At 37.6% G+C, this 20,336-nt stretch overlaps 2 protein-coding genes across 2 annotated transcripts; one reads left to right on the top strand and one right to left on the bottom strand.

Moving 5' to 3' along the window:
• Nucleotides 1-2,807: 2,807 nt before the first annotated feature.
• On the top strand, nt 2,808-7,780 carry LOC107045181 (transcription factor Sox-9-B; the record flags this gene model as incomplete). Its single annotated transcript, XM_015267342.1, has 3 exons — nt 2,808-2,985; nt 4,604-4,691; nt 6,643-7,780. Coding segments are annotated over 3 exons (878 nt in total), but the record flags the coding sequence as incomplete, so codon positions are not given.
• A 1,544-nt stretch (nt 7,781-9,324) lies between these two features.
• On the bottom strand, nt 9,325-13,245 carry LOC107045182 (85/88 kDa calcium-independent phospholipase A2). Its single transcript, XM_015267343.1, has 2 exons — nt 13,102-13,245; nt 9,325-11,932 (listed from the first exon to the last, which is right to left on the bottom strand). Exon 2 carries the CDS (start codon nt 11,930-11,932, stop codon nt 9,548-9,550), a length of 2,385 nt encoding a protein of 794 aa, XP_015122829.1. The 5' UTR covers nt 13,102-13,245; the 3' UTR covers nt 9,325-9,547.
• Nucleotides 13,246-20,336: the final 7,091 nt, after the last annotated feature.

Here is a 20,336-nt window from a genome sequence, read left to right as displayed (position 1 = left end):
TTTTTCCACATACTTTTGAGAGTTCTGAATAGCCCGTCGCTTAAATAGTTGGAATCAACACTCGCCCGTCTAAAAAATTCGATTTTGGCGAAAGTCGACTTTTTCTCTGGAAATACGGAAAATCTGACTCTTTGGCTCGGGGTGAAAAAAAAATTTTATTTCGACATTTGTCGCGCCTTTGGGGGTTTCATTGGCATCAGAATTGTTAGAAAATACAGAATCATCTTTCACTTGGCGAAAAAATTCAATTTTGGCGAAAATCGACTTTCGCCATTGACCCACGTGAAAATGAAAAAATTTTTTTCCCCTTTTCTGTCACCTCCGAGGGTTTCGTTGGCATCAGGGGGTCAATAAATACAGAATCAACTTTCACTATTTTTTATTTAAACACCGCCTGCAAACGGGGAGATGAGGGTGGCTAAAATATATTCTGCAACCCTGTCTCCTCGTTGGCTACAAATTTCAACCCTCCGCATACATGCTTTCCCCTTCACCCGCTCGTAAAATCGCGCGTTCTCTGTAGCATCGAGGAGGACTTCTCAGAGCCGAAAAGAACTGAGGATTCGAAAGGTCTCTGGAAAAGTACGTCGCAGAACTGATTACGACTTACCAGGTCCATCTAGGTCTGGCGAGATCTTGAAAGACCTGTGTACGTCCAATCAGAACCAAATCCTCGACTCTGGCAAACGCTCGGTATTTTTTAACCTACAAAACTTGATACCCTAATTTGTTTGCAACGAAGCTATCGAGAAATACCCGATAATTTTGAAACTCTTGAGGTATTACTACTGATTATTTTTCTAACCCAAATATCGGGCAATATAATTGGCCCATTCGACATCACGTCGTACAATTTACAGGGTTTTCAACTGATAATTTTTTGATAATTTTCTCTAGTCGTTGCTATATAAAAAACAAAACATCATACAGTCGAATTAACCCCTCGTCCAACTGACAGATTGAATTCAATTGTGGTAATCCGAGAATTTTTATTCGAAATGAGTGTTAATTATACAATTTTCGTTTCTCAATTGTGAGTTTCGTCTCATGGTCCAATTATATTGCCCAAAAATAATCCCGCTAATACCACACGAGCTTCAAAATTAATCGGGTATTTTCCGATAGGTTCGTTGCAAACAAACGAAGGAGTCAAGTTTTTCACGTTAAAAAATCACGAGTGCGAAGCACGAGTGAAAAACCCGATAATTTTGAAGCTCCTGTGGTATTACAAGTGAATATTCCCTCCTAGCTTTGCAATTGTTTTTTTTTAAACCAAATAACTGCCAAATATCGTAGTAATGCCCTATACATGGCCAGGTCCAAAGTCCAGAAATCATTCTCCCAATACCACTCAATCTCCAAAATTAATCGGATATTTTCGTTAAGCTTCCCTGTAAAGAAACGAGTGTGTCAAATTTTGCAGAAAAATCCCTTGTGCTGCGCACTCGGGGTTTTTGATTCGTTTGCAACGAAGCTTTCAGGAAATATCCAATAATTTTGAAGGTGTCGAAGTATTAGTATTGATAATTTCATCCTAAAGCATCCGATGAATACCAATCGATACTGAGAAAATCAGTAGTGAAGCGGTAAACCGGGTCAAGTCGATTTTGACTTTTCGTCAGTTTTTGACGGATATCTCGGAACCTAAGAGAGATAGCGAAATTTTGTTCATAACCTTTTTTATAACACTTAATTGCATCTACAAAAAAGGTTATGACAAAAAAATTTCTATCTCTTTTAGATTCCGAGATATTCGTCAAAAACTGGCCAATAATCAAAATCGACTTAACCCGGTTGACTGCTTCGCTACTGAAATAGTGCATTTCGACATAAGGCCTAAATAAACTTTTCCGGCAAATATGAGTTGCAATCATATCCACATCTCCTTGTAAAACAAGGGGATTTCAATTTTCGTTTTAAAACAAGGGTATCTCAAAATTCGTTTTAAAATAAGGGTATTTCAAAATTCGCGTTAAGACTAGGGTATCTCAAAATTCATGTGAAAGTTGACTGTTCACATCCATTTCTAAATCTCCTGGAGCTCGCAAATCATTTTGCTTCTCTTCCAATGTGAACTACTTCATGTTATTTGTACTTTCTGATGCATTTATACCATTCATACAGCTGTCAAGAGAATGAAAATGTGAGATTTCAGACGATTTTTCATATGAATTGTGAGATACCCTTGTTATAAGAATAAAATTGAAATACCCTTGTTTTATTAGGAAACGTCGATATGAGCTAGAAAAGTTTTTTAGAAAAGTACGTCTTTACAATTAAATTACGTTTAGCAAACTATAAATTACGCTTAGCAAAATGTAATTTACGTTTAGGTTTTTCTCTGTGCAGAAACTTTTTTTCGGCGTGTATGATTAGTCATTTGAAGAAGTGCCTTGATCAAATAAAATTATCATAGTATTACAAACATCAGATACCAAATCAAAATCCTTCCAAGCGATAATTAGCAGAGAGAGAGTAACGAATCACGAGATAACTGTGGGCAGACCACCGGCTCAGACTAAGATTTCTCAAGTCATAAAATGTTTTATCTCAACTGAGAGATGATAAAGACACACCTATATACATTTGCCAGTAACTACGTACATGTCTCACGGGAGGATACAGGTGTCAGCTTATCGTTGCAGTACTCTTCATCCCGTTCCCCGTTTCCGGTAAATAGCCGTGTGCCTCGTGCCCGAAAACGAGAGAATAGGAGCGTAGAAAGAGAGAGAACATCAAACGCTGAATAATTTTCGCAAACAGATTGCAATAAAACAAACCTCCTGTTATCTTTTCTCTTTGTTAAGGATACGATTGGACGTTACTTCCGGTTACTTCAAGAGCTGGAGGACGCAGGAGTACTCATGTAAAGAGGCCCATGAATGCCTTTATGGTGTGGGCACAGGCAGCGAGACGAAGATTAGCTGATCAATATCCACAGCTTCATAATGCTGAGTTATCGAAGACTTTGGGAAAATTGTGGAGGTAATCTTACAGAAAATAATGAATTTATCAATGTGGATATGTTAAGGATGTTTATCCATTTTTCAACAATCTAATTTGTTCATTTTTGAGGAAACATCAGTAATTTTTTAGATTGGTGGGGAAACATGTGAAATCGAGTCATTTCCAATGATTAGAAAATAACTCGCATATTTTCTTTAGCAAAAGGTAGGGTAAAATGGAACTTTGCAAATTTTCAACAGCTGCTAAATGAATGAGACGAACGAAACTAAATGGTACACGGAGAGAAATATTCAGTGAAAATTACGGAAAAATTCACGTAATCCGCAATGGGGAATCGTTTTCCAGTAGTTTTTATAGGAATGGAAGAGAAGAAATCTGAAACGTTCAGTGAATTTTCAGGTTCATCATCGAACAAAGTGCGAAATAGTCACGTAATTTTTCCCGAAGAAGTAAAATCTTACAGAAACTTCCCGACTTATTATGCCTCCAAAATCAAAAATTCTTGAACGTTCAACAAATTTTATGAAGCTGGTGTGTTATTTCTACGTTTAGTTCCGTAAAATGTCTCAATTATTGGGGAAAAATTACGGAACGACTTGTTGTCCCTACAGAGGTGAGTCATCAGACGGGCGGTTAATTTTTACGGAACAAATCGTAGAATTTACTTGGCGATTCGTACAATTTCAGTTCCGACTCACACTTTTTATTGAATTTTACTCCGCTCGCGGATTACGGTTCGCAACGTAACGTTTACGTTTCTTTCTGGTAATTTTTATTGAATTTTTCTCTCTGTATATTTTGATGTATAGAAAAAGATGTTGCATATGACCCAATATCTATTGAAGTCTTCTCTGGCGCTTTCCAATTATTCACGATTTAAAATGGTCAATTTTGTTATACTCTCCCGAAGTTGGATGAATATCTAAGATTTTCAAGTCATACTCTATTCAGTTATTAGATTCTGGGTACTTCTTTCACATTGTCCCACGGTTCAGTCATGTTTCTTCGCCCCGGCGGACGCAAAGTACACATTTCTCTCTCGCTTCGCGTGAGGGAAATCTGACTTTGCGCCTACGCGGAAGCGAAGATACGGTTTTAACCACGCGAGGTAAAATAAAGGACCTTACCCACGTGATTAGGGTAACTCGGCACGTGAGCAACACGGATAAAATTATTTGGTGAATTTCGACAACTAGTTGTTGAAATTCATCAACTGATGGTAGAAATTCATCAACTGGTTGATAATTCATTTTTTCAACAACTAGTTGGTAAAATTTAACAATGAATTAATTGATTTCGAATTTTTAATAAAAAAAATTATGTGACATTTCAATGAAAAAAAAAATTCTAACGAGTTCACGGGAAGTTTCAGTCAAAAATTTTCGACAATGTTATCTATAAAAAGCAACCAGCTTGAACCTCTAATTCCATAAATTCAATAACTGGTTGATAATCCATGTTTTCACCAACTAGTTTGTGAATTTCATCAAATAATTTCTTCCGTGAAGATTTCTTTATTTTACCTACCTAGGTGAGAAATATGCTATTCTACACCATAAGGAAGATCAATCCCCTATGAAAGAGAAATGTTTCTCTTTTTCAAATTTCCCTTAAGACAATTGTTTTGTTGCCACAGGATTTTAAGCGATGGTGAAAAACAACCCTTTATTGAGGAAGCTGAGCGACTGAGAAATGCACACAAGAAACAACATCCTCATTACAAGGTATTCAATATTTTTATTCAGCATGCTTTGTCTTGCATGACTGCTGTCGGATTGAAAAGTACAGGCCCCTGGATTTTAAGGATAATCGGGCAAGGAGGAAATGTAGGAGGTGAGGCGGAGTGGTTTCTATTGTTTTACTGCAGAAAACCAATCGCTGAACAAAAAAATTTTCCCCATTCGGATTCAAAATTCAGGCAATATTAGGGAGTATCTCCGGTTAAAAATTATTTTTGGAGCTAATCAAATTTATTTGCATCTGTTCCACGCATTGAATGGTTTTCAGATTGTTTTTTTTTTATAAACGAAAAAATATTAATCCATGCGAAAAAGGGGTAACATCGTCGGTAGTTTTTTTTTCACCAGGAGCTGGTACCACTGGCTCGAGGGAGCTCCAATCACAAGTCTCATCGCTCTCTCTCAAGAGACGTTTAAATTGACCGCGCTACCCCCAGCCGATCGGTATTTGGGACGTTGCTGCTCGTTTGGGCTGCATGCGCAGAAATTTCATTTTTCAGTACTTTTTTCGCTATTATTAATAAACAATGCTCCTAGGCGACAATATTTTTCACTCAAAAAATCATTGATCACATGTTCTAAATGTGTCTAAAGTTTCATGACTTTGGCTGCATTTTTTCCTTGGGTTTTGCAGTTTTTTTGGTGATTTCCATAAGATCACGGGTTAAATGACTTTTTCAAAAATTCATAATAAATTAACCATGCTCCCCCAGCAGTCTGAAACGTTGCACACGCCTTTTCCATCATTTAACGAATACGTAAAAAAAAGAAAAACATGGCTGCTTTTTTTCCAACCCTCCCAGCTCGCCCGATTATCCTTAAGTTCGGAGGTTGTTGTTGTCGCTATATGGTGTACCTACCTTAAGAGAAATAGTAGATTTCTAACCTACACTGAGAGAAAAACGACAAAGTTCTCAAACAAGTCTTACTTATGCCAAGAAAATAGTTTTTTGAAAATTATCAAAACCGGATTTTTTGTGCCGAATGTGCAGAGAATGCGCCGGAATGAAAAAATTTTGTCGCAAAAATAGATTTAGTAGTTTAAAAAAAATTGCATTCTCTGTACACGCACGAAAAAATTTTTTTATCATTATTTTACAAGACTTTAAACGGTTAGATCTCACCATTCTACCCGGCCAGGTTTTGAACTCGGAGTCTTTCGCACGTGAAGCAACGAACACACGCAAGAAATGTGATTTCTCGCACTACTCCTTCGTTGTTCGATACTCCCATACGTATTTTGTTCCCGAAAAATCTTTGCTTTATGCGAAAAAAGGGATAGTAGTTTTTTGTTTCGGCTGTCTAATAACGACAGACTACAAATGAACCCTTAAATGAAACACTAATAATGATATGATAGCAATCTCGTAACTTGGGGATAAAATATTTGTTGATAAATTTTCCTCTATATGAGATATTTTCATCCTGAAAAGGCACCGTCTGGTGTGAATTATCCGCCCCTTGAGCCAAATATTTCGTTGCTGTCGAAAGCAGAACAATTATTCATGTTTGAGACTTTTAAATTCGAACCAAACAAATTCTTTTTTGGCAATTTTCAACTAGCGATTTTGTTGGCCCAAAGAAGATTTGTTTGGTTTTCTCTCATTGTACGGAGGTAAAATAAAAGATTGGTGTCGACATGTGGAAATACTACTAGATCCGTGTTCTTCGCCTCGGCGTAGGCGCAAAGTCAGATTTTGCTTCCGCGAAGTGGGAGGGAAATGTAACTTTGCGCCCGCCGGGACGGAAATGAAGTTTTTCGTGGTTATACGGGGCAAAATCGATAGGGTCTCCGATTTTCCCTGGTTGTTCTCGTATTCCGTCATATATGACAAACTGTTCAATGGGTCCCAAGGCCCAGTGAAGACTTAAATTTCACTGACGTATTCCCATAAGAAGCGACAAATCAATCCAATAACCGTTTTGTTCCTTTCAGTATCAACCACGCAGAAGAAAGCCAAAAGTTGAGGATCAAATGACGATTCTGGCGCACCGGAGTACCCTCCAATCCTCAGTATCGCTGGACTCCCCGGGTTCTTCAGACTGCAGTTACAGCAGGCTCTACTCCGACATCAGCACAAAATCGTACGAGCGTTCAGTCCCCTACCCGGACCCCTCGAAACCCTACGAGCTTCAAAAATCCTACGTGGACACGATAAAATGTTCGGACCACCAGAATCGAACATACGAAGCCCTCCCCAAGTATGATCTACCCCCGAAAACTTACTCGGACCCCAAATGTCACGAAGTCCAGAATATCAAGTACTCCGAGAGCGGTGCCAGGTATCCAGAGCTGCAGGTGAAGGCCTACGATACTCTACCAAAGTATTCAGAGGCCAAGGGATATCAGGAGAGTCTGAAATATCCAGAGATGCCTAGCACAGCGAAGTCATACGCCTGCGTACATGGCCAGTATTTTCCTGCTCCCGAGGCCTACTCAGTTCACGAGGATAATGAGTACCAGAGTCAGAGTGTAACCACTCACTCATTCTACCCTTATATCTCTGCGTCCATGACACAACCACCTTATTACATGGGTCCTCGATAATGATACATTCAAATGATTATTGTAATTTGCATTGATCAATTATTCAACGTGTCCTAATAACACAAAGATATCTCAGAAAAATCATCGAAACGCGTATTTCAAAATTCTAAAGGAAAACTAGTCGATGTCAGATTTCGAGTTAGAATTATTGTAAACACTCACCTTGTTATTCACTCGATGAATGTATGAGTGCAATATCATGTACAAATGGTGTGAAATTTTACATTAGGAAAGAAAAATTTTCCGCTCAATGAATATGAGGTATTGTATGTCAAATCGGTCAACTTCTGAACTTTACACCCTCAGAAGTAAACGAAGATTTTTTCACAGGCTCGAGGGACTTAAAAAACTGTCTCGTGATTTTTTTCAGTTTTTTTCTACAGCCCGTATGGAAGATATGTCCAGAACTCGCGTTGTAATTGACCGATTTCGATTTATTTAATATCACAATATTTCTCTTCCTGCCACTTTTGAAAATTTGTAGGATTAATTTATTTTTTCAATCCCTAGATGGTAGCAATTATGAATTTTTGAAAAAAAAATTGAAAAACTTGAATTTTGCCAATTACGCCACGTTTTATTTTTTTTCTGACATGCAGTCTCATAAGTGGTTTGAACTGTACCGGAAATTCTGTAATAGATCTATTTGATTTTTAGAGTCTTCAAATTTCTAGAAAGTCTTCAGATAATGTTAATTATATTTTTGAAAGATGTTCATTTAATGATTCCATATATCCTTTATATGCATTCGGAGATTTGCAAATTTCCAACGGAAAACGGGGAATTTTGAGCAAGAAATTGAGAATAAAATAGATAGGACTTTGCCCAATTTTCAGGATGACCCAAAACACTGGTTTTTATTGTGAGAATGGATGAAAGAGAAAATAGGAAAATTTAACGTGATGTTATTAGCAATATTCAAGTCATTCACCTTTTTATTTTGAAAATTCATCATTGTCAACCAGTAGGGGTCAATTATTTTAGATTACGTTGCATATGACCTTGAAGCTTCCTTGTTTATTATGCTTTTTTTTATTACTTTAAATGAAGAAATGTATAATAATTTTCATTCATTTGCAACATCATTATTTTATAATTTAGACCGAACTTCATTTAGTGAAATTGTCATATGCCTGGAAAATTTCATTTTTGCAAAATGATTTACTTCTCTCAAATAAATATTTATTTGGCAGAAATAATGTTTTTCCTCGATGTATATATATAACCAAAGAGTTTTCACAGGAATTTTGAGATGGACGAATTTTGACTCACCTTTGTGTTATGAGGACTCATCAAATAACGGTACTCATTCATCCGCTTTCATCGTCTGAATTTATATTTTTATTTATGCTATGTGGATTTGTGAGGTAGTGATAAATGTTATTATTGAAAAGAATCCCACGATTTTTGATTAAAGATTGTTGACTTCACATTTATTTCTTTTCATTCAACCGTAGCCTTCGATGTCACATTTCATACTTATTATTACAAAATTGTATAAAACAAAGTGGTCTTGAGATTATCACGAGAAAGGTTCTAATTCAAAACATGACTGATTCGGAGTTGGCAAGAAAATAACATTGTCGAGTAGTGCTTGATGATAAAAAAAATCAAAGTCAATAATTTATAATGAAATTGTTGATTTGATTCAGTCGCTATGATCAACAAGATCGTCCATAGCCATTCAAAACTTTAAAAATTGAGTTGAAAAAACGATGGAGTGAACTTTGTTCTCATATACGTTTTTAATTTCAATCATAAATCTACTCCATCAAATAATATAATTGCTGATTGAAGGTATGGATATTTTCTCTTAACAATGATAGCCTATTCATTTTCCCTTGGCGCCTTCTAACAAAAAGTCAACATTATATTTTTAGATATTGAAAAATTGTACAAAACTGAAATTTTACTAGTGTCTCGCTCAAAAACATTCGATTCCATTTACAATTACATAACCAAAGATAAAAATACAAGCCAGTGCATTTCGAAGGAAGCTCAGCATCCTCAATAATTCAAAATTGACAACAACAGTACTACACCAATGAAGAACTAAAACAGATAATCGAGTTCAGCTTATACATTTACATTTATATACAGATTGATTCGGAGAGCAATACAGGATGTACATCTAAAAAAAATACTCTTTAGGTACAGAGTTTGTACTAAAGGACCAATTTCATGGCAGATCTGTTCGGAGGTAGGTTGTGTAAAGTAATTATCTACAGTAAACAGATCTCTTTCCACTTTTCCCTCGTAAATAATTGCCAATACACCTCAATACATCTAAAACTTACGGATCTCTACTAATAACAGCCGCGAGTTCCTTGATCTGATCTCTATTGGCGTGCATGAATGCCTTGGATGTCCAGATCATGTCAGCAAGCACCTCGTCATTCTTCTCATCCATGCAGACTTCACTGGACAACTGAGGATTGAATCTAAAGTATGGAATTCCAGTCATGGAGGCCCAGGTCCTAGCCCGATCGACAACCCTTCCATCGCTGCAGGTGGCTTGGTCGACCAGCAGAGTTCCAAGAGCAGAGATTCCCATACCAAGTTTCACAGTATCCCAAAGACCCTCTGGACGAAAAACATCAATATCCTTCAACGGAGAAACAGGCACAGCACCAGTGCCAACAGAAACAACGAGAGAGAGGGGTGTCATCTCGTCTTCACGTTGAACAGCATTCAAGGCCAGATTATACTCATGAATTTCAGTCATAGCATCGAGGGTAGGGTTATTAGCAATTAATCCACCATCTAGAAATCTTCCAAATGCCCTGAAGTACGAGGGAGCTGCTCCAGTGGCTCTTGCCGTCTTCCACAGCAGTTGTTCCTCAGGTGGAAATGTAGCTTTGAACTTTGAACCCTGGGGAACATTGAGAAGTGTGCTTGGAGATTCGTAATTCCTGAAGAGGTGGAGTTCCACTGGTTTTCTGTCAGCAAGAACCCCTGTTATCATCAGCTTGGGGTGTTTGATGTCTGACATGGTTGTGTTAGCACCTAAACTGTCCTTGAGGACTTTTTCAAGACTATCACTACTGTAGGGCCGAGATCCAACGAAGGCGTCCTGCTTAATACGAAAGTAGAGGGCTTGACACTCCCTGAGGGTCTTGCCAGAGGCGAGCCCCAGGGCTAGAATGCCTCCAGTCGATGTTCCAGCTATCCAATCGAAGCAAGCTACAACCGGTTTGCCTAGGATCTCCTCAATCTCTATGAGAACTTGAACGAGAACTAGTCCTCTGATTCCTCCACCATCGAGGCACAACAATCTACCACCTCTCAATTTCTTTGGCTTTTGGGATGCCATCTGCTCCATACTGGCAACGTACAGCATCTGATCTAAGATTGTCCTTGGAACTGAGGTTGGAGGTTCTGGGGGCGCAACCCCATTGTAGTTTTCATTAAATTTACAGCCCAGATTACAATCCCTCATGTTTGCCTCACATCTGCCGGCCCCAACTGCATGCAATGCGTAAAGAATCTTCTCTCCTTCATTGCTCTTCAGGTCCACAAGGTGTCTGGGAGTTTCACCCTTAAAGTTCTTGGCATTCAAATCCCCCCCAAAGCCTATCAATATTTGAACAATGGGCAATGTTCCACCTTTCCCCACTGCAACGTGCAGAGGAGTGTTTCCCTCGTTGTCCACTATGTTCACCGATGCCATGTGACTCAGCAGAGCAACCACACACTCCAGTCGCTTTCTCATCACCATAATGTGAAGAGCTGTTTTACCATCGAAATTCACTGCATCGATGTCGCAATTCATCTCGATCAATGCATTCATAACTTCTCTGCTTGAGGACCAGTGCAAGGGTGTTCCTCCGAACTTCATGTCCTCAGCAATTAGAGAATTGGGTTTAGTATTCAGGAAATCGCCAACGTAACTTGGACAGTTTCTGGTGCTCTCTGATGCTGACATGTTGACGTCAGCTCCGATTATCAGAAGTGCTTTGACGCACTCGGGTTTGTCACTCTGGCAAGCCACATGGAGTGGAGTTTGTCCAGCACTGTTTCTGCTGTTCAAAATATGAGGGAAATCAGATCCAAGGGCAAAGATTATCTCCTTTGTTGAGGCAGCTGCATAATGATAGACCGTGTTCGCATTCCAGTCCAAGTGTTCTCTAGAGCCACGTGCATTGATCAACTGCTGAACCATCTGCAGATTGTTGGTCTGGATTGCGACTTGCAGTGGAGAAATTCCGGATGTTGAGTCAGGGCTGTTGAGGTCTTTATTCACAATAGCGTGCTGGAAGGCGTCGTAAACTGCCAGGTAAGCAGCTAAATGGGATAATGTCCAATCCGGATGATTTGACAAGGCGTCGCAAATCTTTTGGATCTTTGGTACAGTACACAACTCCTTGCAGATCTGCACCAGTGGGGGTATTTTGTCTTTGTACACTGTGAACCGCGCCTGCACCACTTCTAGATTGTCAGCACGAAAGAGGCTGTAGGCTTGATGCAGTGTCTCATCGCAGGGACGATGTAGGATGATTTCGTACTTGTCGGTGTTCTTGTCCCTTCCAGGACCATACAGAACTATCCCATCTTCACGGCAATCTATGTGACGACTTCCGTATTTATCGGTTCTCACTTCCAGAACTACGTTTGGGGCTGTGTCACCAAACATCATTTTCCCAAACACGTTGTTCGCAATGTCTCCCAACCACGTCATCTGGAATTGAGTGAATTTAGTTAAGGGGAGTTCGCTGTGAAATCTCAAAGACTTTGGATATATGATGGCACATGTTAACACTTCGTTGGTCGCGCTGTGCACGGAAAGAAATTCTCTAGAAAAATACTAGTGCTAACACGGGAAAAAAGGCGCAAAGTGACCGCCAATTTTAGTGAAGAGCACGTGAATTTTTCCCGTTCTTAGATGAACTTTTCACAGGAATCCCCGGAAATTTTATTAGAAATCTCTAGAAATTTTGCCTTCACTACACTAGAATTTTTCATAGCCAGTGGATTGGAATTTTCCCATTGCAGTAAAGCCTCAGAAAAATTGGAAAAAATTAGACATCTCATTTTCAAGTGTCTAGAAGTCCTATCAATGAAAATATCCGCAAAATTATCACAAGTAGTTAGATTTAAAATTTTTATTCCGAAATTCCGGGCTGTGTACCGTGTATAAAACGAATTTACTCTTGATTTTTTTCAGATTTTTCTGAAATGGAGTGTTAAAAAGTCGGCAAAATGATGACTACAATCCATTCTGCCCCGTGAATCAACGAAAAACAGGTTTTTCTTACGATTGGCCCCATGTTTCCATAGATTATGTTTATAATAGTCCCCAACTATTGAAAAAAAAATGCTAACTAGCTGTATTACACAGCTAGCTTTTGTGTAAAAGACCGAGACAAGACAAACTGAGGCAAAAACCGAGATTTTACTTCAAAAAGCACGAAAAACTTGAGACCGAGATGAGATAAATTGACTCGGAATCATCACGAGAGGAGTCGATACTGCGTATTTCGAGACTGAGACGAGACCAAAGATTTCCGTGTTCATTGGGACCGAGACCATCTGTCCAAACTATTGTCTCGTGAAGTCCCACACGGAATCACTAATCGAGAGTGACTCCATGGCTATTATAATCAACTAAAACCTTCCAAGTTTCACCTTGGTACCCCCTCAATGATTTTGGTTTCTAGAGGTGCAATTGTGGTGTTAAATGGTCTAGAATAATTATGTAAGGTTCGTGTTCAACCATTGATTTTTGCAGGCAACCTTTCACGTTAAATGGAACAACGTAAAACCCGATGGATATCAAATATTCAGATGAAGGTTAGATCATGAAACGTTGCTGACAGTGTTTTCTTGATTTAAAAAATTTTTGGATACCTTAATTTAGTTTTATCCAGAGATTCTCCAGGCGTTTCACAGATTTTTTTTTTGGATTGTGCAAGGATATTGTTGCCTTCGTCTGGACCGTACAAGGTTCAGTAGAGGAATCGCTAACCTCCAGGTACAAGATCTTTTTTTGATTTTGACAGGTCGTTAGTGGGGAAGAAGGTTAAGGATATTAAAGTTCTATTCATTCTCTGCAGATGCCTCGTCAATCTGTTTCCGCGGGTTTTCTATTGAAGCGGTGGATGATATTGGAGACACTAGGAATTTATTTTATCAACCTGTGATGATAACAGTCGGTAAGCGAATTATCTGTTTGGTGTTTTTTTTTTACTGTTTACAATTTAGTCACAAAGTATTCGGGGTATTTCGGGGTGTGGATGAAGTCATTTTCTTAATGCTATCCGGAGAATTTGTCACTTGACACAATGACGTGAATTAATTACGCTGCTTGAACTCACAAACTATTCGGTTATTTTAATATTCAGGGTGCCTGACGATTATTAAGAGAGTTGTCTGGGTCCATCCACTTGTCTCGTCTGAGGATAATTGTCGAATCGTGGGAACAAAACTTCAACTATTCTGCATAGATATTTTCGCGTTCAATTCATAGAATTATACGTGATTCATAGAACGCACCAGCCGTTACGTCTAATTCATAGAATTATACATAATACGATATATGATTACGAAAGGTAAGATGGAAAATTATAGCAAGTTTAGAATGTTATCACCTGTAATTATGAATATTGAGAGCGAGCGTTGATGTTCTTGGCTAATTAAAAAGGAATTTCGATTTTGCGGTTGTAAAGACACTGATAGAAAAGGTGGAACGATTTAGTTGCTGTTAACTAGACGTGGTAACTATTTCCACGATTCGTTAACTATTAATGAATCGTGATGATAGTTAGGAAGCCAACGACGGCGGTGGCTGTGTGGTTAGAGTGTGGGATTGGCATGCGGGAGACCCGGGTTCGATTCCCGGCTGGGGGGGCAAAATTTGTGACACTCTAAATCTCACGGTTTCATTGTCCAGCGGGAGTTTCGCAAGAGACGACTGTACCTGGGCAGGTTTTTCCCTCAAATGAGGTTTTCCCTTGTCCTTCGGCGAATGCGGTACAGGGGGTTGGGGGGTGGGAACGGAACAAATCGTAAAGACCCGAAAGGGCATACGAGAAGAAAAAATTTAGTTAAGAAGCCTCGTTAATAGCAATTAAATTGTTCTATCAGTGTAGACGTGTCTCGCTGTCTTTCATTCAGGGTCATTGAGAGATCAGTGTGAACCCTAGACTCGAACAATTGGGTCGGTTTTTCGCCTGATTTGTCCAGGGATGGTCGCTTAAAGACCTGAAAATTGCATACGACGGCCAAAAACCTAACACGGTTTCATAATTACTTTGATCTGCTCAACGCGTCCTTACACGGGGGGAATTAAATAGTAAACATCACCATGGCCGTAGGAGAGACTGCTATGGTAACATAGTAAAAGAGTTTTCAAATGTCCCTACATAGTAATCCTTACTATGTCCCACGGTAATGCTTACCATGTTACATGGTAGTATTTACCATGTCACATGGTAATATGCTTACCCTATTAAGCGTTACTATGTTAACATAGTAAAGCTTACTATGTGAACATAGTAAACAACGCAAAGCTTTACTACGTTACATATTAAGCTCTACTATGTTCCATAGTAACACATGTTGACGTATGGTAACGCATAGTAGCACTTAACGTAGTAAAGCTTACTATGTAACATCGATGTAAGCGTTACTATGAAGTAAGTATAGCTATGTTACTATGTAACATAGTAATTATTGCTATGCCCAAAGTTCCTATTACAATTGAGGAGCTTACTATGCCCCATTACCATTATGATGTTCCATGGTAGCACGGGTGAAAAAATTTAATAGAAAAACCTATCGAATTCCGTTCGAAAATTCTATTGAATTTCTATTGAATTGTTCTATTAGTTTTTGTCCGATTCTATTGAAATGCTCAATAGAAAATATTCAGTAGAAAAAGTCAATAGAATTCAATTTTTCTATACAACTTATTCTATTGAGATATTTTCTATAGAATTTCCTCGGCTCAAATTTTCTAAGTTTTTTCATTTGATTTTCTTGATGAGAAGAAAATAAAAATAGAATGAAAAAAACTTGGAAAAATTTGAGTCGAGCAAATTCTATAGAAAAGAATAAGTTATATAGAAAAATAGAATTCTGTTGACTTTTTCTATTAAATTTTTTCGTGCGTGAACCATTACATTACTATAGTAGTACCTACAAAACTTTGGTAACGTTTACTATGTCCGGATTCCGACGTAGTAATCTTTACTATTTTATTTTCTCCGTGTACTGTTCGTCGAATATTTAAGAGAAATTTTTAATTGTTAAATTTTAAAATACTTCAACATATGCGAAACTTTTGAAAAAATTCTCCAAACTTGAGCTTCGAAAAATTTGTGTCCATAAAAATTTACTAAAATATAACAATTATAAAAAATTCGACATTTATTGTAAATTATAACTGCAGTTCATGCCACCACGAAATTACAAAAAAATTTTGTTTTCATTCTCAAGTATATTGTTAAATTTTGACATTTTAGCATTTAGGGATGCGTAATTTGTTTGTTAATAAATAAAATGTTTTTAACTTTCTCTAACGTTCGGTCAAAAAATGACCGAATACCGACCAACGTAAAAAAAAGCCTCCAGACCCAGTCGGCTTTCGGCCTGAGTCAGTTCAAGGCACTGAATTCATCGAAGACCAAATTTTTCGACTCGGGTGGCAGAAGTATGGCTCGTGTTCAGATTCAAGTGTATTAATGATAGAAAAACAAAATCGAGAATTTCACAATCCGATATCGACATAGTAATGCGACGAGTACGATCAAATATGATAATTTAAGCTTTCGAATGAAGGATTAAAACTTCAACCTGAGAGTTTCATTTTTTTGTGGAGTGCGATGACTTCAATCCGACATTCTTCTTGGCCAAGACACTATTAATTCGTAAATATGGAGAATTTTCGAGTATTTTTCAAGGAATTAATTTAATCATATGAATTTTTGTGGTGAAACCAACACCTGAATCAATTTATTATTTACCGTTAGTCTCTCGATAACGAATGAAAATATTATTGAAAATTTGATGAATAGCATTAACTGTAATTAAGAGATGAATGAACATAGTTTTTCTCAGTTCAAAGGTGAGGAAACACTTTCAAAGAGTCTGGAACTCTTACTTTACCCAATTCTCACATCATCAAAGGAGACCCTTTTTGAAGCGGTGCCTTTGATACCCATCTATATTGGCCTTTTGATTTGCATAGACCCTCGAAGTGATGAATCCGAGAAAAATAAAGCGGGTTCAGTAGCTTACTGTTGTTTTCCCCTTTGATTCAAATCAGTCCCCTCAAAATCATGCCAGATTCTTCACTCAGATTATCGAGTTTTATGGTAATTAATCAGGTTAAAGTAATTGCGTTGAACAAAGCTTTGTGGAGGACATGTATACGGGGAAGAAGATTTTCCTCACTGCCTCGAAGATCAGAAATTCATGTTCTGCTGGACACAAAATTTATTTTTGAATTGTTCTTGTAGAATAATTGATGATTAACTCTATTTTTGAAAAAATGCAGATAGCAAGTTGAAATTTCGTACGATTTTAGCTCTTTGGATGGGGGGAATCAGCTCAGTGATTTCGGAGATATTCAACTTTTTGTATGAATCTATGGTAATGTGCTGGTATAGCAGGCTCATATTTTTCAGATTTACTGATGGGTAAATATTAAAGTTTATATGTAAATCTTGAAGTATATCGACGTAAATTAGTTCGAAACCTGGTTTCTATAAACGATATTGACCTCTTTAACCATCACACTTAGTCACGTGGATGCTCATTAAGATATACGGTCCCTCCCATTCTACGGTTTTTCTTTTGAAAGCATTTTTTTAATTTCAACGTCGAGGCAAAAAACACCGTTCTAACTACGGGAAATGAAATAAAGGACCCTTACCCAGGTATTTACCACCCTACTTCCGCACGTGCGCACGACTCCTTTATTTTACCTTCCTAGGTTAGAAATATACTATTCATGACTATTCATGACGAATGGTAGTGAAATTTTGCCGAACGCGTTCCGTAAAAATCATTCTCCGTTACAGAAAAATTATCCGAAATATTGAACAATTAGTCACGTTCACTGAGAATTTTTGATGGAATGCACGGTAAATTTCACAGTTTCGGAACAAAGTACCCTCATGTTCACACGGAGAGAATTTTTCTAGAAAAATTCTAGTACGAGTACTGGAAAAAATTACAATCCACCGGCTGTGAAAAATTCTAGTGCTGTTAAGGTAAAATTTCTTGGTACTTCTGATAAAATTTCTGGGTATTTCTGTGAAATTTTCACAGAAATACGGGGAAAATTCATGTTGTCCCCAATAAAAATGTTTGCCGTCACTTTGCGCCCCTTTTCTCGTGGTAGCACTAGAATTTTTCTAAAAAATTTCTCTCCGTGCAGTGAATTTTCCCGGGCCAACGGAGAATAATGCACTATTTGTCGCGCACTTTTTCCCTGATATACTTTACTTGGGTAATTTTCTTCACAGCAAAAAAGAATATCTGAATTTCACACACCTTTTGTAGACATTTTCAGACACTAAAAAACGTCAGAATGAAATGAAATCTTGTCTGAATTTGAGACGAACCGGTGCCTAAACATCTTAATTCATGTTTGAAATTCAGACAAATTTTCATTTTTTTCAGACATTTTTTAGTGTCTGAAAAATATCTACAAAAGATGTGTGAAATTCAGACATCAGTTTCTGCTATGTTCCAACTTTTTTCTCTGTGTGGAAATAAAAAAAAGAAAACGACTCATAATACAAAAAGTAATGGCCACATGCCTTCTGTCCGATGGGCTCGAACCTCTGTTCGTTCTTCCTTCTTTGAAGTAGTAAAAACTGAACTCAATGATGACATTTGAAATGTGAAATATATTTTAAACAAAATGCTCTCCAGTGGGTTATTTGCGGCTTTTCCAAGCATCTACACTGCTGGCAGAGACTTCATAAAGTTCATTTTTCAATTGCACAACTTTCGAAACTTGTCTCCTTAACCGATATTATCCAGTCTGCATCAATTACATTTTTCTGATAAAAATATTTCAACGCCAAGAAAGATCACGAATCATCCAGTACAGAACATACATACAAGATGTTGGAATCTGTAATTATAACTGGAAGCGACGCAGCCCAGATGATACAAAATCTCTCCAATCTTGCTCAACGATTTGCAGCGCGTTCATACAATCTTCAACTCACTTTATTCGTTTCATGTGATATTGAATGGATGGTCAACAAGAAATGGGATAATTATGTGAGCATGAGAGAGAAAAACACTTACTGCGGTTTTGTGGATCATTGAACCGGGTTGTTTGGAGCCCTTCATTGATTCTCATGGTGGTAAAAAAGTTACTGAACGATGAGAAACATGAACTGCCAGGTATTATTATTTGACTGGAGCACTTGTTCAATTTTTTCTCGTATTGCACTGAAATTGTCATTTCCTGCTCTCTACGAGAAAAAAAAAAAGATTAATAAATCATTAATGATAGCAGTGGGTTGGACTATGAGTGTGATTATGTTTTCAATTAATGGCATAAAATATGTTGGGTGAAAGGCGGAGAATGAATTATTCAAAGGGTATGTTCCTGTCAATCAACTGAAAACTGGCGAAAGGAAAAAGGTTGAGGCAAATCGGTCATGTACGTGAGAATATTGTGCCCACGAAGGAAATTTAATGTCAAAGCCTACCAGTCCTGTTCTTTTATGCTGAAACACATGAGTGTGATTCTCTGTTGAGAGTGACACATGATGAGTGATGATTCTCTGTTGAGTAGTGACTGCATTTTCAAGGATTTAAGCCCATAAAAAATCGTGAAATACTGGAATGTTCGGTCTAACTTCCTGTCTTCCCTGTTCTGTTTTCCTATTCATTCAGGATTTTTACATCTCATGTTTTGTATTATCTGTCTCTATTTCAATAAATGCCATTCCGAATTGATCATCTGGAGCGAAAATTTCATCCAATGGTGAAATTGATTATTATTAATGAATTTTAATTCGTTAGTGATGAGAGAATTTATTATAAACGAAGTAGAATTAACAAAACAATTTATACGCTATCATGTCGACTGAATTATCAGCCGTAATGCCCCGAGTGCTCCGAAGTTGTCGAAAATTTTTCGATAGTTTTGTTGCATAGCAACGGGAGGGAGAAATTTTATAGATCAATATCGCGAGGGTGCCGTTGTATTAATGTAATAAAACTATTTCATACTGTATTCCTATCGGTTTACATTCAGATGGGGAGATAATCATTATTATTATGATTATTCACCAATTCGCATTTGATTTCTACTAACGTCGCCGTTTTATCGGTGCCCATTTCATCATTCTGTTTCTCTTATTCTCATAATTTTCACCTCTATTAGATTGTTACAAAATAAATGAAATTTCATGGAATTTCAGTCGAATAGTCGAATTCTATTGGCTGAAATTTGGATGGGAAGAATTTTCAGTGAAATCTGAAATTTTATGATTTCTTCCCCCTAAATCGTATTCAATGTCACTATCCTGAAAAGTCAAGAAGATATTTACCGGAATTTTCTGGTTTTTTAGTCATTTTCAGGGAAAAATGGAACTGAAATTTACAGTTTTCTTTGATTTTTTCATGAAATTCTGCATTTTCAACGACGAAATTCCTTGAAATTTCAGTGGTAATTAAATTCGATAAAAATTTCCGAAAAATGTACCGGAAATTTCAGACAAAATTTTTTAACATTGTACGCGACTTTATAATAGTGGACTTTTCCGCCAACGATAGCACATCGGTGTAATAATAATAATAACTGAGATCGTTGAGAAATTTTCTAAAAATGCAGACAGAAGTCGACAGCAAAATTCGGGCAAATCGCGAGGGCCCGGAAAATTGATCAACTTTAAGCCAACTGTTGCTGCCGATAATTGGCGGAATTCTGTGAGTATAATTAGACTGATCAATTCCACCGAGGTTGAGAACAACCGTTGCCTGCTATAGATCTAGTTGTCGGAGCTGATACCATGGGAAGCTCGATTGAAGAGTTCGACCGATTATACCCTTCTATCACTCTGACTATAGGGACACTAGGCCATTACACCAAGTAGTAATCACACTGAACA

Source organism: Diachasma alloeum, unplaced genomic scaffold (assembly GCF_001412515.2).
Source record: "Diachasma alloeum isolate Michigan unplaced genomic scaffold, Dall2.0 Dall_scaffold_00884, whole genome shotgun sequence".
Classification (NCBI taxonomy): Eukaryota; Metazoa; Arthropoda; class Insecta; order Hymenoptera; family Braconidae; genus Diachasma; species Diachasma alloeum.
This window is presented reverse-complemented; position numbering and strand designations above follow the sequence as displayed.

What these genes read in the sequence shown, in the direction of transcription:
- LOC107045182 (XM_015267343.1), bottom strand. Translation starts at nt 11,932, where the DNA reads ATGACGTGGTTGGGAGACATTGCGAACAACGTGTTTGGGAAAATGATG.